Below are 21,098 nucleotides of genomic sequence, written 5' to 3' on the forward strand. Positions count from 1 at the left end.
AGATGTATGATGGACTAAACAAGTCTGAAAAGTCATTGGACAAAACAAATGAGCAGCAACTTTGTGAGCAGGAAAGGGGGTGAGGAATGATTGCTCCTAGACTGAACAACTAAGTCCTTTTTGGGTTAAAAAATATTATTGCATGGGCTTAAGGCTGCAGTCAAAGCTGGAGACCGCATTCGAGTTCTACGGGCCGAACTGTTTTGTCGTGTTAGATTTTCCTTCGATGTTATCGCAGGAGGGACCCCGCCCGGCGCTCGGGCGGGAAGGGGAGGGGACGTTACCGGGCGGGATTTCGGGGGCTCGGCACGGCAGGAGGCAGCCGGTGGCGCGGGATCGGGGCACGGAGGGGCGGGGCCGGCAGGGGGCGGGCGAGCGTGGCCGGGGGAGCGGGTGGCGGGAGCGGAGCGGGCAGAACAGAGCAGGAGCCAGAGCAGCAGCATGGAGCGGGGGGTGCGCGTCTTCGGGGACCCCAAGGTGAAGTGGAAGTGCTGCCGGAGGCGCTGGGCTGGGAACGGGGCACGCACCGGGGCCGAGGTGTTGCGCACCGGGACAGGGAACGGGACATGCACTGGGGCCCAAGTGCTGTGCACCGGGACAGGGAACGGGACGTACACCGGGGCTCAAGTGCTGTGCACCGGGACAGGGAACGGGACGTGCACTGGGGCCCAAGTGCTGTGCACCGGGGCTGAGAAGGGGGCATGTACCGGGGGTGGGAGCTGGGTCGTGCACTGGGCGCGAGAACTGGGCCATACACCGGGGCCATGCACCGGAGCCGAGCCGCCGCACATGCACCTGGGGGGGGAGCTGGGGCACGACCCGGCGCGGAGGCGGCGTGCAGCGGGGTGGGAGCGGGGGCATGCCCGGGGCACGGCGGCTGAGCAGTGGGAGTGTGGCCTCAGGTGTCACTCGGCGGTGCCCGCCGGGGTCTGTGCTGCTGCTGCCCGGTGCGCCCCGCAGGGACGCGCAGGAGCTGCCCCGAGTGTCTGGGACATTCCGGGTGTCCCAGCGCCGGAGCGGTGCTGGTCCCGGCTCCCCGCTGCGGGGACATCCCAGCACCGGCCAGGGTCGCTCTGCGCCTTGGTCGGGAGATGCGCTGGCAGCCTGGCTGGGGAAAAGGCGAGCACTGCAACTGTTGCCTTGGTTGACTCGAACAAATGTTTTCTCTTGTGTTTTTGTTTTGGGGTTTGGTTTTGCTTTTTCGTTGGTGGGTTTGTTTAGGTTTTTTTGTGGTTTGTTTGTTTGTTTTGTTGTTGTTTGTATTTTTTTTTCTTTTAAACGTTTAGTTCAGTTATTCCTCAGATACTCAAGATAACATCTTGGTAACCGCTCTCAGATAGTACTCCAGTCTTTCATTCTCAGCATGCACTGTATAAATACATCTCAAGTAGGATCATACAGTAATGCGTTTATTTATCAGATTTTAAAAAATGTAGAGAAGGAAGAAGATGAGACAGCCGTGGTTAGCGATAACCCCGTACAGCTGGCAGAGCGCTGCTGTGCTGCAGGGCAGCTCAGCGCGCAGGTTGGTGTCCGGGTAAGCTGGTGTAGGGGAGCAGGTTCTCTCTGCCCAGCTGCCTTTGGGCTCTGGTGCCACCAGGTGGGGTTGGGCTTTTGGTGGGTGGTGAGGAATCAGGGCAGAAGAGGTATAATGTAAGAGTCACAGTGGTCCTGCTCTGGGGGAAGCTGAGTGGTGGTGACTGTGTGTGGCTCTCCCAGAATAGAAGATTGCCTCTGAAAATCCAAAAGTTGTTTGTTTTGTTACTGTTTGCATCTCCTATAACTTCTGAGCCATCTATCTCTCAGTTTGAGCTTGCACCAGAAATGTCTAGTGTGCTTGGAAAAGCCTGTGTGCATGGGTCGATTTGTGCTTTGTTCTGTTGCTGTGTGAGGTTTCTATCATGGGGAGAGTGACCCATGCAATAGCAGACAAACCTTGATACCAAAATCCAGGGTGCGCTGGCATCTGCTAATGGTTAAAGCCTTTTCAAGGCTACTTCAATTTTGGGAGATGTTGGTGTTTCATCAGCTCCACTAAGGAACAAAGCTGGTGGTTCACCCCAGTGGTTTTAAACTTTTGACTTAGGGAAGCAAGTGAAGTTCTTCTTTCACATGTGCTTCTTCCTACTTTTCCAGTGTGTGGGAGAGTGGGATGCTGAAGAGAGACACCTAGGAAAAACCATGCAGGGTTTGACCACTAAGATCCGGCTTCTGTTGTCTGGGAACTGGCAATTACGAGACTGGTTTGCCTGAGTCAGGCAGTTCTTTTCAGTCCTGTGAACCTGCTAAGTCAGGCTTGGGGAAAAAAAAATGGGTCTGAAGTCAGTTAATGAGCGCTATTCATTCCCCTGGACCCTCTGCCATTGGGAATGATCAGTTTTGTGTTATAGGGACGTTTCTGGTAACTGGAGCAGCTTCGAGCCCTGGTGGAATGTGGGGCCAGGGCTGCCTTTGTGTTTTTCAGGAACTTGCTGACTCCCAGCAACTGGGGGGGATGAACTGGGAGCTGCTGGGGCTGCTGGAGGGCGACTTTGAACCGTGCTTATTGCAGGCCATAAAAGAGCAGGAAAGACTGCTGTTCTTTGGATGCCGACCATTGGCCTCCTCTCTCTCTGCTCCACAGCCAGGGCAGGAATGATGTCCTGGCTCACTGCTGGCTGCTCTCCCCATGGGCAGCCCCAGCTCAGGGGCTTTGGGACACGTGGCTCTTTCTCCTGTGGCCCCTGTGTGCCTTGAGCCAGGGAGCAGGATGGGAACAGGGCCTTCTGGGTCAGACCCAGATTCCCAGCTGCCCATCTGTGCTGAGCTCATGGTGCAGGTGTTTGCCTTGGGTGCAAAACTTAAACCACAAACAGTAATTTAAAAAGGTGGTTCTTATTGTGGGGAGTGCCAGTGCACAAGGGTGCACCCAGGATGATGGGTTTTTTTGGCTCATCCACTCCTTGCACCCGACATGGTGCTGCTCAGAGTGCAAGCACGGTTCATGGCTCCAGAGCATTGCCTCATTCCAGCCCCGTGGGGGTGTGAGGTCTGTGGTGGCTCAGGCAGGGATGTGTCCCTGCAGGAGGTGACACAATCACCATCACCTAATACAGCACCAAGAGCCTCGTAGCGAGGCCGGTGGAGACTGGGTGGTTGGTGCTGGGAAGGATGGTACTTTAGGCTACTCAGCACAGGAGCATCTTCCTCCTCCTCAGTCAACAAAGCCATGGATCATATGAATGCTTCTCCACGAAACAGGAATATTTATTGCAGTGGAGCAGTGAGTGGGTCTCGTAGTCTCCCATGTTTCTCTTTTAAAGGCTCCAACCTTAAAGCATGTGGCCGATCCATCTCCAAAACACATTTGTGGGTGTCGTCAGGTTTGAGGGTAACACTGTGCCTCTTCTGCTTTGTGTCCCTCTTGACCCGCCCCCACCTGGTGCTTCTGAATGAGCATTGTGGCAGTTTATGGTGAGGATTAACCTTCCTGCTGACAGCGTGCTTTCATAACACCGGTGATTGGGAAACACACTTCATGCTTTTTGCAGTGGTTGGCATTAGTTCTATCTCTTGTTTGATTTTTATCTCTATTAATGTTTTCTTGCCATGTATATCTAAAAATTGATAAGTAGCTGTAATTACTCCAGTTTCCAGTTGCAGAAATCAATGTATCAGCTTTTAATGTGCTGATAAAGAATCCTGGGCCAAGTCTCTGCCAAGGGTTTTACAATGATGCAACTTCAATGGCTGCCTGGATTATCTATTAATGTGAGCTGGAAAACATCAAAATAAAAGGTGAGGTTGGTGTTACTTTTACCGTGGTGTTGAGGTGACTTTGTTCATAGTATAAATTAAAACAAAACACAAAAAACCCCACAAAAAACAAAACACCAACACAAAACCAAAACCCAACCAAACAAAAACCTAAACCCACCTACTACAGAAATTCTCTTAAGTGCTTTAGCTTGGATGGTGCTTTTTATGCCCCATAATAGGTGAACTGAGCAATTAACTGCTTTGCTATGGTCTGCCGAGCAAACTGTGGAGCAATAGACAAATTCTGTTGGGTTAACTGTAGCTGAAAATACTTTTAATGTGTGGTTAACGTTTTCCTCTTAATCTCACTAAATTGAAAATAATCAGACTTCATCTTTGGACAGAACATGCTTGTTTGAAGTACCTCATTTTGGTTTTGAATTTAGTTTTGAAGCTTATTAAGTTTCAAGGAAAACATTGCAATATTTTCAGAAGAGGAAAGTCAAGCCAGAGCCCTTAAAACTTCTTTTTTATAATCTGAACCAACTTGCTGATATCTGCACTAACAAGTCACGTGCTGTGGTTGAGCTAAAACTTCCTTTGCCTGAAAATGGAAGGCGCTTGGGTTGCTCTGACAGCCTTGATGAGGGTTGTTTGTGCTGAGGACGCATAATTTATGGCCATTTATGTCTTTTGAGCTAACTCCTCTGGCTTTTGACTGCTTGGAGATTTTATTGAATTGCACTATGTTTTTTGGTGGGGTCGGTGAACTCGCTCTGTGCTGCGGGGGCGCGGAAGGGCTGATGGTGGCTGCACAGAGGTGGCCCCCAGGGTGCTGGCTGCAGCAGGGGGAAGAGCAGAGCTGCTGCCCCAGGAAAGCGTGGGAGAGCTCTGCTCCTTTCTCGTTTTTCATCAGAAGCAGCGTTCCCGAGTCCAGGTTTGCTGGAAGAAAGGAGAGCATGGCTGGTCCCAGCAGGGCTGAAGGCTCCAGTGCTGGTGCAGCAAGTCGTGCTGTTGGGATCCTGGACCAGGTGTTGAGATCCCCATTTAATCCATGTGCACAGGCTGCTTCTCCAAGTAAACCAGAGGGCTTGGGGTGGGAGACCACACGTGCACGGACCTCTGTGCGGAGGAGTAGAGCCCTGGAAGAGGCGCTGGGCTCCTGCTTTCACTTTATTTCTGCTTGCTCAGGCGTCATCTCCTGGAGCCGTGGTTCAGAGAAAACCCTTTCATCTTTATCTGGGTACTTTTCTTGACTTAAAGCAAGGTCACGTCACCCACTTGTATCTGGAAAAGCCTTGTGCTTTGTTTGCCCAGAACAAACAGGCAGGAGGAGAGCTGCAGTGTGATCAGCAGCAAGCAGCCTCCCGCCAACCTGCAAACCAGCGGGGTTTGCAAACAAGGAGCCTGCAGGAGCTGGGCTGCTGGTTGTGCTGCTGATGACTTGCATCCTTATCTGGGGCTGGCTTGTGGTGGAGACCCTGCGGGCACACTTTTGCTTCTGCCCTTGGGTGTCCCTGGGTCACCCGAGTTGCCTAGATTACTTCCCAGCTGCAGAAAGCAACTCCCACAAGTGCTGATGTTGAGGAACCTCACAAAGTTTTGGCTTGAGAAGCATTGCAAAAGGGTTTCCTAGCATTTAGGTCACTCCAGACCCAAACAAATGCATGGCAGTGGAGGGAGAGCCTGTTGCTGGTGTTGGAGAAGAACCTTGCTGCTTTGCAAGCATCGCGCCTGCAGCAGCAGCAGGAGGTGGCTCGCATGGGTGAAGGACACCACTGGATTTGCTTTCACATCAACAGGAGTGTCACGTTGGGATGTTCTTGCAGAAAATGTTTAGAGGGAAAAGAGCCCCCGAGGTTTGGGTTGCTTGGTTTCTATAGTCAGCCTGAGCATGTTTCAAGCCTGTAACTCCATCAGAAGGTCACAAGGGGTGTTGAAAACCTCAAGGAATGGAGCTTGCATGGTTTTGAAATAGGAATTGGAGCTCAAGAGTGGAAAACATGCCAGGCGTCCACATCTGGCGATGCAGATCATGTCCATAGTCTGTTATTTTATCTGCTGCTTCTCAGGACATTTAGTCCTCGTGAGCAGGATTGCATAACTTGAGGTGAGGGGAAAGATCAGCTCTTGCCCTTTAAAAATCTTCATCCGTGTAGATTCAGATCGTGTCTGGAGGGTAGGAGAAGTGACGTGGATATCTTTTTACAACCTGCTAGCAGGGGTGTCAGTGGGGGTATCCATGACCGCTGGGCCAGCTGATGGCAACAGTGCAGCCTCAGCAGCTCGAGCTGCCCTGAGCTGGACACCTGCATTTTGCATCCCACCAGTGCAGCATTTCAGTGGTGGCTTCATGGCCACCCTATGGTGGCCTTTTGCAGCGGGAGTGGTCAATGAAGACCCTGACTGTGGCAGAAAGATGGGTGTTTCCGCTGTTTAAGGCGGCCAGGCCAGCGATGGAGCTCACATCAGCTGCTGGGGGATGCTTCAGAGGAGAGCAAAAGGCTCTAGAGATGGACAACTACACATTGTCCTGCTTGTAGGGACTGCTTCCTTGTTTTTCTTCCAGCTCCTCATAGTTGTTGTTTGATACATAACCTGACACAGGGTTTTAATTAGTAACCCTGGGTGGTTTAGTTATCCATGCAAATATCCAATCCTCCTCTGCCTCCTGCTCAGTTCTTGCCCTCAGCATCCTGCAGGAATCATCTGCATGGGAAAATTTGCACAATGATATAACTCATGTATTAAATTACTGCTCTACAGTTTCATTAAAAAAATTAATTTATGTATTTTGTAAGCTATTCCGTTGCTTAAAAGAGTTCTGGAAATATGAAAATCTAGCTGAAATGTTTCACAGCTAATATTTTCCTTCCCAGTTCAACTTCCAAATGACATTTGTCATGTTCCTCCAAAAGCCCCAGCTGCCTAATGGAAAAAAGCTTGCTTTTGCTCTTCTGGGGCTATTTCTCCAAGATCCATTGTTTCAGCAGTAATCGGGGAAACCAGATTTCAGACTGAAGAGATCTGAGTTACTATCCCATTTTTAATGAGTCAAAATGTAAGTGTTTTGTTTTGATACCAGCTTGTTGGGTCTACAGGACGGCTCGTTTCTGTTTTTCACATCACCTTGTACCACGGGATGGATGCCACATGTAGGATTAGAAAGCCTGTGAGCTCTGATAATACCAAGTAATTAATATATCAGGAGCTGATTCTTGAAAGTGAAGTCGAAGTTTTTGTGTAATGACTCTTAGCAAATTAATTGATGCTTGGGTGCCTGTGAATTGAAGAGGGAGCAAGCTGGAAACTGAAGGTGTTTGGAGTTTGGTTTTTTTCACTTATCCCAAACTCCAAACCATGCAAACTAAATATGGATAGGGTAGTTCCTGAAAGGTACTGGAAACACATTAAATTTCTAAAGATCCATTAAATTCGTGAGCTGCAGCAGCAATAAGAAAATACGTAGGCAATAGTTAGATATTGAAGGATAAGCTTCATGATGATGGTATCTTATAAATGTTTTTGTATTTTCTTGTCATGACTTTGTATTTCCTGCATATATACCTGTGTCAGCACCTGCTGCTTCTCTCTCAACTTTTGCTGCAGCTCTGAGTGCCTCACTGATTTCTCTTCATCTTATTGCAGGTTGAACTTCATCTCCACCTGGATGGAGCCATTAGGCCAGAAACCATCTTATACTTTGGCAGGTGAGTCGCGGGGGTGAAAACAAGCTCTGGGAGCTGCAGTCCAAAAGGATCGTCCCTTCTTCTTGTCCAGTTCTCTGACAGAAGAGCTTTTGTGCAGGCAGCAGACCTGGCTGGTGCTGGTCTCACCTCTGCATGGACCGGTTCTCCGGCTGCCGGTGCGCGGATGCCAAGCAAGGGGGAGGTGGCTTTGGTCCTGGGAGCTGGGCAAGGTGAGAGGAGCCTCTGTGAGAAAAGTAGAGAAGATGTCTCATAAGGTACCTGCCTTTGAGGTGTACCCAGGAATGGGCAGAGTCAGTGTATTCTCATCTTTTTCCACGTTCCTAATTGCAAACACAAGTGCAATGAAAGCAGGCTGGGAGCGTCGTCTTGGTGGTGGTGCCGTACCGCAGCCTTGGGAGGAAAAACCAGCTTGGGTGCTGCTCCCTGCCCTGCGCCGCTGAACCGCAGGTGTCTGCCTGCTGCCGGCACCCGAGGAGCCGTGCTCGTGTGAGGGTGACCTGGGGAGGCACTTTGCAGTGACTTAAAGAGAGGTTGTGTCCTTGACAGAGCCCACGTGCATCTCCTTGCTTCAGCATAGCTTGTGTAGGAAGCACTGGGGTGAATGATTAACTGGGGTGAGGACCTGGCTTCACGGTTGTAAGGAAAATAACTTCCAGCTGTCACTATTTAAAAAGCCGATGCAGACTAGCAGATACCCTTGGATAGAGAAAGCAGCGAGCTTAAAGATTTCAATGAACAGCTCTTAGGGGCAACTCTGGTACTTTAAGGAGGAAATCAGTTCTGAGGAGGATGGAAAGCAGTTTGGGTGTCCTGTGAGCACAGCAGACTCCAAGGCAGTGCCATCCTAGGGGGAAATATTCTTTCCGAAGTAGCTTTTTCTGCTGGAGTGGCCATATATTTTTCAGTGTAGCTGGAGTAAAGAGGGTGGATCAGAGATGTCCGTCTCATTCGCAGCAGGTCGTTGGCACGGGGAGCTGGCTCTGCCCACGCCACTGGTGGGCTGCAGGGCTGGAATACAAGTCCCAATGGACAGAAGAGTCAGTGCTTCCTCCCTGGGGCTCTGCTGGGTCCCTGCTGCCAGCGAAGGAAAAATGCCACCATAGTTCCCTGCAATGGTTGTAGGAGCCCTGCAGCCCAGGAGACACCAGCCATCTGAATGTCTCGTGCCTCTTTCTTGCTCAGGACAGAAACCTTCATTGCCTGAGCATGTGCCAAGTCCCCTCTTATTTTTAACCAGCCCTGGCATCCCCTGGGGCTGCCAGCCCTGGGCGCTGCCCTTTGCGGGGCTGGAGCAGAGCTGTGCTATTCACGGGCTCTAAAACGAGCGTGCACACAAATGTGAAAGCAACAGGGCAGTGCAGGACACAGTAGGGGACTGCCTTAATAACCTCGCCCTGGACACAGAAAGCTGCTTGTGGTCTATTTTTAAAGGTAAAGAGCTAGAAATAAATTTGCCAGGTGGTGGCTGACCATGTAGAAGTAGCTGCTGGGATGCACAAGCCCCCTTGGGCAGTGGCTGAATGCAGCTGTTTTTTTGAAACTTTGACTCCAATTCTGTCAGGTCTGGGTCAGGCTTTGCAGCCCCCCTACCCAGCCAAAGGCTTCTGAGCCATGGCAAACCCTTCCTGGGACTGGGTGTCCCCAGGAGAGGTGCCCTGTCTGCGGTGGGACGTGGCTGGAGGCAGCTCTGGGCAGGATGTGGAGGTGCCGGGGTGGGATGAACACGTTCCCCTGGGGCAGTTCTACTGTGGGAAGGCTCTCAGCTGCCAGGCGGTTTGGATGGGGCAGCAGCAGCTCCCAAAGCCACGCTGGGGAGATCCACCAGACCCCCTCAACCAGAGACCCAACTCCAGCATGGCAGCGCTGCGGATCATCCCGAAGTGCTGCTGCTGCTGGCTGTGCGGAGCCGATCCTTCAGAAAGCACAGAAAGAGGGCAGGGAGGTGGTTTGCTGTAGGGAATTTTCCTTGGGCTGGTAGAGGAAGACACGGGCTGGTTGCTGGAGCAGAGACTTATGTGTTGGTGCCGTGGAAAGGGCAAGGCAGGGAGGAAAACTGATGCGTTTGCAGAGGTGGATGTCCCCTGTCGAGTGCCAGCAGGTTCATCCGTGCAGGTGGTGTGTGCAGGCTGAGCGTGGGGCCGGTGTCCTCCCTGCCCGAGCTGGGAATGAGCAACATTTGCTGGGCCCAGGAGTGGGGTCATTTGTGCTGTTTCCCTGCAGATTGCTCATCAGGATGGCTGCTGGCATCAGGATGTTAAAGCCGTCTGTGGTGTTTTGTCTCTATTAGCAGAGAGTTCCATCCATCGGATGTAATTAATTGTGGCAGAAAAGAGGATTGAAAACAAATATCTGGTTATTATTCCTAATTTAGGTTGGCTTTCACAGAGTGACAACCCATGGAGTGGGGGTGGTGAAGCCTGTAGCATCCTCGACTCACAGCCCACTCCAGTCCGGCTGTCACCCCACTGGGGACACCTCCACCCACCCGGGACTCTAGATGCTCTGGCGAAAAATGGCCTCTTCCCTCCTAGAAGAGTTTAGGTGGGCTTTACCATCTCCATCCTGTTGGTGAGAGCGATTGTTGGGACTGCCATTTGCTCCTGTGTGGGAGGTGTCCCCAGCAGAGGAGATGCCACCTTGATGTTGGGCTGGGGAACCAGCTCAGTTACAAGAGCTGCGGCATTAAACCCATGAGCCACAACGCTCCTATATGTGTGATCCTGGGTCTGGGAGCATCTCTGTGTTTTTTTCCAGCCTTTGAACCTACATAAGTGGAAATTTAACTTTTCTAAAGAATTTTGGCAATTCTGCTGTTAGGACTAGGAGGCGCCAAGAAATAATCCAGACTCTCTTTAGATGAACTCTTTCTTAAGCTTAAAATGTGCTCTGGCTGTGTTCCTGCCCGGTCAGTCTGGGCTTGGATTTCGATTTGTTTGTGTTTTGGATTGCCTTTCTCCCCGCTGAGCTTCAGGACTGTGTCTGCGAGGAGGTTTTGGAAGGACAACATGTGCCATATCTTTTTTGTGAGGAAATGGCGTTTAGTGCTGCCAGCTTGAGATGTGATTGCTGTATGAAATGGGCTGATTAAGAATGCGATAGCCTTCCCCATCAGTAATACGTGGCTCCATTTCCAGGAAAAGAGGGGTTCCGCTCCCCGGCAGCACTGTTGATGACCTCCTGAAGCATGTCAGCTACAAAACACCACTGACACTTACCAAATTTCTGGAGAAGTTTAATCACTACATGCCTGCCATTGCGTAAGTACCCCTGCTTTTTGCTTCTCCCCCCTCAACCCTTGGCAGGAGCCCTTGGCTAACATTGCTCAGCCTTGGTGGTCACCTCGCCCCTGCCTGGGTGACGGGTCCTGCTGCCATCCCTGCAGGGGTGACCGTGAGGCAGTGAGGAGGATCGCGTATGAGCTTGTGGAAACAAAGGCAAAAGAAGGCGTCATCTACGTGGAGATCCGGTACAGCCCTCACCTCCTGGCCAACTGCCACGTGGATCCCATCCCCTGGGGCCAAACCGAGTGAGTGGTCCTGCCGTGCCAGGGAGCTGGGGGGCAACCAGTTGGGCATGGAGAAGGTATGGCCCACGCTGGTCAGCCAGCACATGTTCAGAGTCTGGTGTAACCAAACCTTCTCTCCCCTCCAATGCAGTGAGCACCTCTCTTCCCTATTGGTGGGATTTTTCCTCTTACAATATTTCTGCATGCTGCTGTGTTTTAATGTCCCTTGCTTTGGACGTCAGTTCTGTATGTGCAGAGCATCTGCGCTTAAACTTATGGCTGGAGCCACCGTCTGTGTGAGGGAAAGCAGCGTTTGGATGTGGATTGCCTGCACACAAAATGTGATTTGAACTGACAGAGACAATGGGCAGAGTTGGAGGGGGCTGACCATCCAGTCCCTTCTTTGCCTGTCATCCCTCTGACTAAATCAGTGCTGGGCTCTGTGGCTCCTTGCAAAATGTTCTGTGATGGGTGTTGAGCTCCCGTGCTTGCCCCTGCCTGGCTGCAGGGAGTTATGTGCCCTAATGAGATGCTCTGGCAAAGAGCGGGTTCTTCTGCTTGGGCAGGATTGGCATCCAGTTCCCTGAGGCTTTTCTAAATCTGACTGTCATGCTTTTGTGTCTGATATCTGGTAAATCTGGGCACAGCAAGGGTATAAAAGGTGCTCTGCAGCTCTGGGTGGTTTCATCAGGCTTCTCTGGATGTTAAGGCAAGTGGGACCCCACATTTTGCGTGGGGTGTCCCATGGAGATGCTGGGCTGGACCCGCAGCTTCTGCCTGCTTCCCTGGCGGGTGTCCGGCCTCTTGCTGACGGCTTTTCTTCCCTGCAGGGGAGACCTCACTCCAGATGAAGTCGTTAACCTCGTAAACCAGGGACTACAAGATGGAGAAAGGGATTTCCGCATCAAAGCCAGGTCTATTCTATGCTGCATGCGCCATATGCCAAGTAATGTATTGCAGCTCCCCTGCTGCTCTGCTCCCCTTCCCTGACGCGTGGCGGGGGGTGACGGTCCCTGGGTTCAGATCTCTGCAAAAATGTGGGGAAAGCCCCAGTCCCATGGCCCTGGGTTTGACATGGGAGCAGACAGTGCTGAGAATTAGTAGTTTTTTCCTCTTTTCCCTTAACTATGGGGAAAGCGCTCAGTGGATGAGAGATCTGTGGGTACAAGTGTCTGAATGGTCTTGATAGACAGATTGAATAGGCCTTTCTGACTCTTCTTGGGCCAGCTGGTCACAGGAGGAGGACCAGGCATGAGATCTCACGCTGCCCCTGCTCATGATGACGCTGCTACAGCAGCATCCTCCTTCGTTAGCCTGGACCCTGGGACGCCGGCTGCAGTCTCTGCTGGTTCAAGCTGAAGACACAAGTAAAATATACTTAAGTCACATATGCAAAATGGTTTTTTTATAAAATCAGCAGCTCTGAACTTTGTCGCTAACAGGTGCTGTGACCCAGAATAGGGAGAAAACCCAATTTCCAGTGTTCCATTGGGCTGCTGAGTTCTGTGAGCGTCTTCCTCTAGGGAAACATGCAGTTGGAGCGAAGTTGTGTGACAGTAGCTGTTCTATGTGAAGACTTTGTTGTTAATATCGTCATATCTCACAACAGTTTTATGTAGGCTTAGTAATGTAGATGGTGGAAAGATTTTTGCTAAGGAGTACAGGGTTCATTTGTGTCTAGAAATGTGAAAAACAATATTCTTAGAAACTGGGAGATTTGAGACTGGGTTTTTTTCCTGCCTGCACAATCAACCCCCAACAGTAGTTTGAAAACTTGAACCTTAAATTTATAGCAGGGAACATGTGCTTGCACAGCAGGAGGGACCACTCCTGCAAACAACCGAGTTGATGTTCTTGTCCCTGTGCCCCAGGGCACCAACTCTTACTCAGAGCCAGCGATGCACACTAAACAGGAGTCTTGAGCGCTGCATTTGGGATGTGCTGCACTGTGAGAAGCCACCCTGTAATTTATGAACTGTTGAGAGAAAGGCAGAGATGCCAGCCAGAACTAGCTCATATTAAACTTGCTAATAAAATAATAGCTCTAACCTGGTGAGTTGGAAGCTGATCAAAAGAAGCTGAAATTGCACACATTTTCTTGTGTGTTTGAGTGATTTTGGGATTGTATGTACACAGCAGGGGCCTGTTAATTATTGACACTACCGTTTCTCTCTGTTTCTTGGCCTTTTTGCGAAGGGTGGTTGCTATATGAGCTGGCAGATGCATGTCCTTTCTCTGAGGTTGTCCTCTCTCTTGATCAGAGATAGCTCTGAAGTGGTTGTTGGCCACTTGTTAATCTCTTTCTCACTGATACCATGAAGATAAAATGGTGATTGTTCAAGGCCAGCCTTCCAGGATTTCTGACCAGCTCCTTCCCACCAGCAGCAGCATCCAGGTTCTTGTCTGGGGAGCTGAGGATGCTCTGTGGCAAGGCAGGGCTGAGTGTCCCACAGGGACCCCAAACTCCTCCACGACACAACAAGTCTGACGGGCCAGTTCTTCCTTTTCCCCTCCTTGGCCAGCCTGGGGATGGGGTGGAAGCTCAGGAGCAAATTGTTTTCCTTTTTTTTTGATGAGAGCAGCTTTATAGCTGGTAAATACATTTGATTTCCCTTTGACGATAGACTAATCAGTTGGCAGCTTTTATTTGCCTGAAGATGGCAGACCTTTCTAGGAGTAGGTTAGCTTTCTTTCTGAGCATCAAATTTTAGGAAAGACCAAAGAAAACAGCTCTAGCCTTCTACTTATATGACCAGGATTTGTTTAGAAAAATGCTGAAGAACCAATGCTTTCTCCTGAACGCTGGCGCTGTCTCTTCCAGGCTGGTCTCCTGAGGTGGTGGAGCTCTGCAAGAAGTATCGAAACAACTCCGTGGTGGCCATCGACCTGGCTGGGGATGAGAATGCGAAGGTGGATAATGCCTCCGAGCATAAGAAGGCTTACGAGGTTTGTTTAATAAGTTTCTTAAAAGAAATTATGAGAAAAACATATATTGAGGAGATGTGCATGAGGGAATACACAGTTTGTTATTCAGACTGCAAACAGCTGGGACAGCTTAAAAATTCGTTGCAGCTACTAAAAATGTTATTTTAAATAGCAAAACTATTTGTTTATATTTCCTACATGATTAATGGCAGGCGTCATTGCTTAAACATGGCTGTAGAACTGGAGCTTGGCACGCTACCCTGTAGCAGTGAGTGTGACACAAGTGACATGGAGCCTGTGTCCCCAAAGCAGCTCCCACTGGGTTCTGCTCTTGGGGCTCAGCAAAACCACGGCCTAGGGTGGAAGAGACTGGCCAGTCCAGTCTGGCAGAAATCACCCGAGGAGCAGAGAAGAAGCTGGCACTTGAAAGTGCTTTTATCCGATCATCTCAAGTGCAGATGCTGGAATGGCTTCAGGAGCCGGATCTGAGACTCTCGCCAGACCTGGAGCTTTGCAGCAGCTCGCAGGGGAAGCTTCGCGCCTCTCTCCTCCGTGCTGGGGGCAGTTTGGGGTCGTCGGTCCCTGCATCAGCGGGAGAGGAGGTTGTGAACGATCGCTGCCAAAAAGGATGGTTTGCAAGCAGCGCTCAGGTCTGAAATGACATGGGGCTTTCTCGGGGTCTTTGCCCCCATCAGCAGGAGCTGATACAAGATCTGTCTGTGCTGGATGAACTGAGTGGTTATAAACTGGGGCATGGGGTTTTATTGACTGATGGGCAGGCATGTCTCATCCTGCCCTAGGTCCAGACTCCTCCATCTGTCTCTGTGCCTGGGACTCGCCCAGGCTCCCAGATGCTGAAGCAAACCACGCTGCTGACCACTGCCCCCCTTGGCCTGCAGGGCAGGGAAGAGCATGCCCATAAATGCTGCCGCTTTGTTCCGTGGGGTACGGAATGCACCCAGGGAACTTGGAGAGACTTGTGGTGTCACTCGGGCAGGCATGTTCTGCCTGGGAGCTCTGGGGGCTTCTGGAGAGGAAAGTAAATAACGGTGAAAGCTCGACTGTGGCTGCTGGCTGCGGAGGAGAACCGGGGCAGAAACATACAGCCAAGGATCCTGGGACCACCATGTCCAAGGAGGCAGCGAGTCGTGGAAGAGAAGCCAAGGGAGACACCATGTGTCATCAGACCAATGGGTTGAAAAAGAGATTAAGCCATTGCAGGGAAGATGTGCCCATGGATGGATGTTGGACACAAGCTTCTTCCTGGATGCAGTAGATGGGGAGGTCAGGCTTCAGTGGCCAGGAGGGTTAGTGGGGAAGTCCTGCTGCATGTGGAGTGCCTGACCTCTCTGCTTGTGTCCCCAGCTCTTGGGATAGTCAGGGATGCCTGTCTTGGGAAAGGGGGAACAAGAGTTTCTGGTTTGTCTTCATACCCAGTAGAAACAAGTGGAAAATCTCAGTGCTGGTGTGAATCTTTCTCTCTTCTCAGTCTAGTACTTTGGCCAGAGGGATGTGGTTATTTTAGAAAGTGTAAAATATTAGTTGTTTGGGAAAAGTCAACACTCAAATGTAAGGAGCATAGGCTGCCTTTCAGGTTGATGCACACAGGGCTCTTCTGTAGACATCCCAAACAGAACCTGGCCTGACCTTTGCTGGACCTGTAGCACGTGAGGAGCTGAAAGTTAAGCAGCTGGAAAAAAATCATGATTGAAAAGCCCTGAAGGGGTTGCCTGGGAAGAGCGTCGGCTGCCAGACACGGCCTGCAGCCTGCGCACCGCTGCCGGCTGGGTGACCCTTTCCAGCAAGGCGGGAGCTGGACTCCCCTCGAGGCCGTGCTGCTTCCCAATACTCGCGTGATCTGTGGTCACCCTGGCAAAGGGTTTTTCAGGGTGGCCATGGAGAACATCTCGAAATGTTCCCAAAGCTGCGCCTGTGGGTGCTCCCAGCTGGGATGGCTCCATCCCCAGCCCCTTGCAGGAGGGAGGTGCTGGGTGTGTGAGCATTGCTTCATGTCTGCCCTGCGGGCTTTTGAGTTCTCCCACTCAGCTGCAGCTGGCCCAAAACATAAAGGCTTCAAAGACAGGAATTGCTGCGATGTTCATGCAGAAGGGCAAGTGTCTGGAGAGGAGACAGGGGTGAGCTCACCCAGTATTAAAAGGCCTTGGAGGAGTTTGGCTGGGGTACAGGAGAAGGTTACCAGGCTTTCTAAGGTTCTTCTGGCATTGCTGAGCCCTTTTCTCGCAGCCTGTGCAACAGCAGTGAGCACACAGCTCTCGGGGTGCAGGGCTCACGGTTTGGGGGCTCTTTGCATGGAGCCCCGTTGCTTGCTGTGTGCCCCCAAGAGCGGTGCTGATCCAGGGGCTGTCTGACCTTGCTGCAGGCGATGGGACAGGAGTGTGTCCTCCTTTGCTTTGCAGGAAGCTGAAAGATGCGGGATTCATCGCACTGTCCATGCTGGGGAGGCTGGCCCGCCTGCCATGATCAAGGAGGTATGAGGAGCACCCAGCCCAGGGCAGGGACTGGGAGGGACTGGGACAGGATGGGGAGTGCCCCTGCAGCCCCTGCACCAGGCACAGAGGAGCCCAGGTCCTTCATGAGAAGGACTTCATAGCAGAGCAAACGTTGCAGATCTGGCCTCAAGGGCACAGGGAAGGACCTCCCGGAGCTGGGTTGGTGGCGTGGGCTGTGCACGTGGTGGGGCAGGGGTCTCTGAGCAGGTGCTCTCAGGCTGTACGTAGTTTTCTTACATTCTCTAGGCAGTTTATCACCTGAAGGCCGAGCGCATTGGCCATGGATACCATGTCCTGGAGGACCCTGAGCTCTACAAGGAGCTGTTGAGGGCAAAGATGCATTTTGAGGTAGGCATGTGTGGCAGGAGGGTGACAGCCAGGTAGCTGCTGTCTGGGTGGAAAACCAGCTCTCGCTTGGGCTGTGCTACAGCCAGGGACACAACCTGACACCTGAGTGCTGGCCATGTGTGTGGTGACATTGCTGTTGAACCCACATGCCCAAAGCTCCACAGCAAAAATGGTGGGGACACCTGCCTGTGTGCTGGGACCTTTGCTGCAGGGAGCGCTGGTGCGCACAGCAGCTTGCAGGAGGTGTGTAGCACAGAGAAATGGATCCTGCTCTGGCTGAGGATAAATTTTGGAGGGCTTATTCACTAATTTATATACCTCAAGCCTGTAGGTTCCTCCTTCCACAAATCAGAAGTTTATCTGGTTGGAAGGTGGAGGCGCCTGGGAGTTACTGTGCATGGTCAGGTTTCCTTGACTTTTCCCTAGAGTGGGTGTATCCAACTAATATATAGAATATATATGTATATATTTAATGGCAGTGCTTTCTTAACTGTGGTCGAAGCATGGCTCTTGGCTGACTGGCCATGGGAAATATCCCACCGACTCCTGCTGCTGTCACACAGGCTGTGGGCTCTTTGCGTTTGTGTCCTGGGACGTATAGTGCTGAGGGATGGCTGTGAACAAAGCTCTAAACCTGTATCTGGCTTTACCAGCATGCTTAGCTATTTGCATAAACAGCTGGGGTTCAAATCTGCATGGTTTATTGTGGTTTTCATGTTTAACTCCCCGAAACAGGTCTGCCCTTGGTCCAGTTATCTCACTGGAGCATGTCATCCAGACTTTGGGAAACACCCACTAACACAGTAAGACTTCTCAATTACGTGCAATCTTAAATGATCTGTATTTGGGTGGGTTATAGGTGCTTTATTGCTTTACAAAGGTAACACAGGTCTAACCGCTTAGGAAAATGTGGCACATCCTTGTCCTTTGGCACAGAGGGGTCTGATGCAGCTGGGAGGGCACGGGGGTCCCTCCGGGAGGCTGTCCTGTGCCCCCTGCCCCAGCTGTGGGGCACGGGGTGCTGCACACCAGCCACTGGGCCTGGTTTGTGGGTGAGAGCTGAGGCTGTGGAGCCTCGAGGTAGGAGATCCTCTGCTCCTCGCTGTACTGGAGACACAGATCAGTGCAGCACGGTGCTGAGACAAGCCAAGCCCCGTGTTTGTGTCCAGCAGCGCAAGCTGCAGGGAGCGCGGTGGGGTCTTTGCTTTTACTGTGTTTTACCCTGAGAAATGCACGACTGGTGCCACATCCAGTGTTTTACCCACTGGTTCAACCCGATTTCCTTACAGATTTAAGAAGGATCGAGCTAACTATTCCATAAACACGGATGACCCCCTCATCTTTAACTCCAATATCGACAAGGATTACGGCATAGTGAAGGACTACATGGGCTTCACTGAGGAGGACTTCAAGAGAGTGGTAAGTCAGCCTTGGCTGGATGCTCTGCTGACATCCTGGGGCAGCCCAGAACAACCTGCTTGCTTTCTTTGAAGACATTTCAATGGAAATCAGGAAATCCTTTATTGTCCCTGTAAGCAGGAGGGCGAGGAGGGCTGCTGAGCTGGCTGGAAGGGTGCTGGGGGAGCAGGAGGATCCCAGGGCCGCTTTGTGCGTTGGGGGCTCTGCAGGGCTTGCATCGCTTGGGCTGAGTGGGCTCAGTGGGTGACAGGTCAGAGTGGAAATTGTCTTCTGATGTCCTCACAGCAGCTCTTAGCAGGAAGGAGGGAAGGAAGGTGCCTGTTGCTTTTTTTCTGGAATCGTAGGTAGAATATTTCAAGGCTTGGCCCAGAAATTAGCACAGTTCAGCAGCTACGAAAGTGCTTGCAGTTTTTGTATGTGTAACACGAGCATACAACAACTGAGCTGGAAACAAAGTGACTGTTGGTTTTGGCACATGCAGTCATATGGGTGTCTTGATTTTTCTAATTTCTCACCCAAAACAGAAAGACAGGGTAACTGTTGGGAGTTGGACTTCCCTGGTTAGCAGGGGAAGCTTTCCTGGTTTGCAGTGAGAGCTGTGCTCAGCACTTCTGCCTGCATGTCTCCCAAAATACTTGCTTGGATTGGGAAGTGCAGGATGCACTTTACAAGAGGTTGTCGGTCCTGCTCGGAGCTCTGGCTGGAGGAATAAGTCCCTTTCTCCTGCAGACATTGCTCCCTGGGTCTGGAAGGAGGAACAAGGAGAGCTCTGGGCTCCTGGATCCACAGCTGCTCTGCTGCCAGCTGTCCCCTCCTGCTATTGCAGGAGCCAGGTTGTTGCTGTGTAATTAAGAAAAGCCTCTGCACAAGCCAGACAAGCAGGTTATGTTGCACAGCCCCGCTGTGTCCCATCCGGCTGCCACCACCGCCGTGCTGGAGAGGCTCTTGTCCAAAGCAGGGCTGGGAGTGTAGGAGTGGGTCTAAAAACTTCAAAGTATTTTAAGACCTTTGCTTTGTCTCTGCCTTGGGACTGTGGCTAGTGAAGGGCCAGAGCAGTTGCCCTGTAAAATGAGGCTATGGAAATGAATCTGGGAGTGGAAACTTTGCACTCCCCATTGCCTGCTGCTGCTCAGAGACAGAAATTGGGATGTGCCCAACCACACATTAGTGTCTGATGGGTCTTAATGTCTCCCTTATGTTCCCCTTTGCCTCCCCAGAACATCAACGCAGCTCAGTCCAGCTTCTTACCTGAGAAGGAAAAGCAGGAGCTGCTCAACACCCTGTACGCAGCCTATGGGATGGACCCCAGCGCGTCGTGACCTGTCCCTGCAGCCAGCCTGGAGCTGTGGCCCTTCTCCATGTGTGCTCGACTCCTCTGTGCTGGTGGGAGCACCAGGAGAAGGTGCCCAGAGCCGGTCTCTGTTACTGGCAGCCCTGTGTTTACCCTTACAGTACTCAGCATAATTGGGCTATCACATACACCCACCTATCACCCCACAGACTCTCTCCTGAATTAATATCCAGCTTCCTTTCGTGTTCCCTTTCCCCCGATCCACCCCCCTCTTTTCCCCTGCTTCATCTGACCTGCCCAGCCCTTGCCTGCAGTGCAGAAATAACCACCTTTAACTGTGACTGTGGCCTGGGTTAACCTAAACCTTCATAGCAAAAAAGGTGTTTTGGTGCTGACAGGGAGTCAGCACTTAAGAAACGGGCTTTACTCCCATCCGTGTGGGTAGGAGGGTTTGGCCACAGCTGTATTTACAAAGGGTTAGTCTTGTACTAACAAGACTGGAACACGAACAAACTGGAAGCTGGTGCTCTTACCCATGCACAGGTCCAAAGGGCATTTGAAAAAGAAAATACTCACAGCTGGCCATGACCATGCTCCCGCATGTATAGGAAGCTGGAACATATTTTTACCATTTTGGGCCAAAATCTGCTTTCTTGGACTTTTCCCAATTTTATACTCATCCTGAAGAATTCCTGTGAACTGCAGTTTCCTCTTTGTCTATCTTTAAGGCTTGGAAACACCATGATCGATTGCCTGTTTTAACCATTCTGCCCTCTTCCCAACTTGAGGCACATCTAAATCTGAATATTTAATCTTTAGGCACTATTAAAACTGAATAAGCACATTAATAAGCCAGCGCCCACTGTGATGTGCTGACTCAGGACCCATCTCAATTGCTTCTCCCACTCAACCACAACACTGGCTAGAAGTCAGACCTAAGTGATTTTGGTGCGCTCTAGTATTTTCACTTCTGCATGCAGAGAGGAGACCATCATTTTCTTACGTGCGTGTGTGGTGTGCTTTAGCGTCCCGGGGGTCTGCCAAGGTGCTACCTCCAAAGATACTGTACCAAAAAGTTGCCTTTGACAAGGGGCCCTGGTCACCATGACCGTGGACAGTGTGTGAGACTGGTCCAGTCTCAGCCAGCAGCGACCATGTGCTGGGAGTATTTCCATTCTTTCTGGGCTTCCCTATTTGTCTTCTGAGTAAAAGATTGATCTCTGAAGGTATGTGGTGCACATATACACCTATAGAGAGAGAGCTAGCTAGATGGATATGAGAGTGAATTTCTTCCTTTTATAAAGCAAATGATAAACTGTTACTTTTAAGAAGATGACTGCAGTAAGAACCAGGCTTTTTTGGGTAATTTTTCTGCAAAAATGATTTCAGAAGGAGAGTTGCTTGTTTGGATTCTGGACGGTGGATTGTTAATCCTGTTTAATAAAATAACTGATTTCTATCAAAAGAGAAATCCTCTTGCCTTTCTGTTCAAGGGAAACAAGGTTCAGAGAATCGCAATCCACACCGTGAGCCATCGTAGCCCTGCTAAAGCAGGAGGGTTAATGAGCAGGTGTGATGGGAGCTTTGCCAGCCCAATTCCTACCATCTCCTGCGGCCAGGTCAGAGCACTCGGACAGCCAGCCGAAAGGTGC

The 21,098-nt window shown here is 51.1% G+C and overlaps 1 protein-coding gene across 2 annotated transcripts; it reads left to right on the plus strand.

Moving 5' to 3' along the window:
• The first annotated feature begins 363 nt into the window (after positions 1-363).
• ADA (adenosine deaminase) lies at positions 364-20,911 on the plus strand. 2 transcript variants are annotated; one of them, XM_065849854.2, is made up of 11 exons: positions 364-477; positions 7,387-7,448; positions 10,583-10,705; positions 10,831-10,974; positions 11,784-11,899; positions 13,775-13,899; positions 16,296-16,367; positions 16,635-16,736; positions 17,472-17,539; positions 18,026-18,155; positions 19,373-20,911. In XM_065849854.2, the coding sequence occupies exons 1-11, from the start codon at positions 442-444 to the stop codon at positions 19,472-19,474; spliced, it is 1,080 nt and encodes a 359-aa protein (XP_065705926.1). In that variant the 5' UTR covers positions 364-441; the 3' UTR covers positions 19,475-20,911. The 2 variants fall into 2 exon arrangements, with proteins under 2 accessions (XP_065705926.1, XP_065705927.1); XM_065849855.2 differs by lacking the exon at positions 364-477 and adding an exon at positions 888-3,777.
• Positions 20,912-21,098: the final 187 nt, after the last annotated feature.

The sequence above is a fragment of the Patagioenas fasciata genome, chromosome 16, assembly GCF_037038585.1.
Source record: "Patagioenas fasciata isolate bPatFas1 chromosome 16, bPatFas1.hap1, whole genome shotgun sequence".
In the NCBI taxonomy this organism is placed as follows: domain Eukaryota; kingdom Metazoa; phylum Chordata; class Aves; order Columbiformes; family Columbidae; genus Patagioenas; species Patagioenas fasciata.

Bases quoted from the DNA above. Each gene is read 5' to 3' on its own strand.
- ADA (XM_065849854.2), top strand. From the start codon at position 442: ATGGAGCGGGGGGTGCGCGTCTTCGGGGACCCCAAG. The intron at 16,368-16,634 runs GTATGAGGAGCA...TACATTCTCTAG, and splicing joins CGCCTGCCATGATCAAGGAG to GCAGTTTATCACCTGAAGGC. The intron at 16,737-17,471 runs GTAGGCATGTGT...TCCCCGAAACAG, and splicing joins GGGCAAAGATGCATTTTGAG to GTCTGCCCTTGGTCCAGTTA.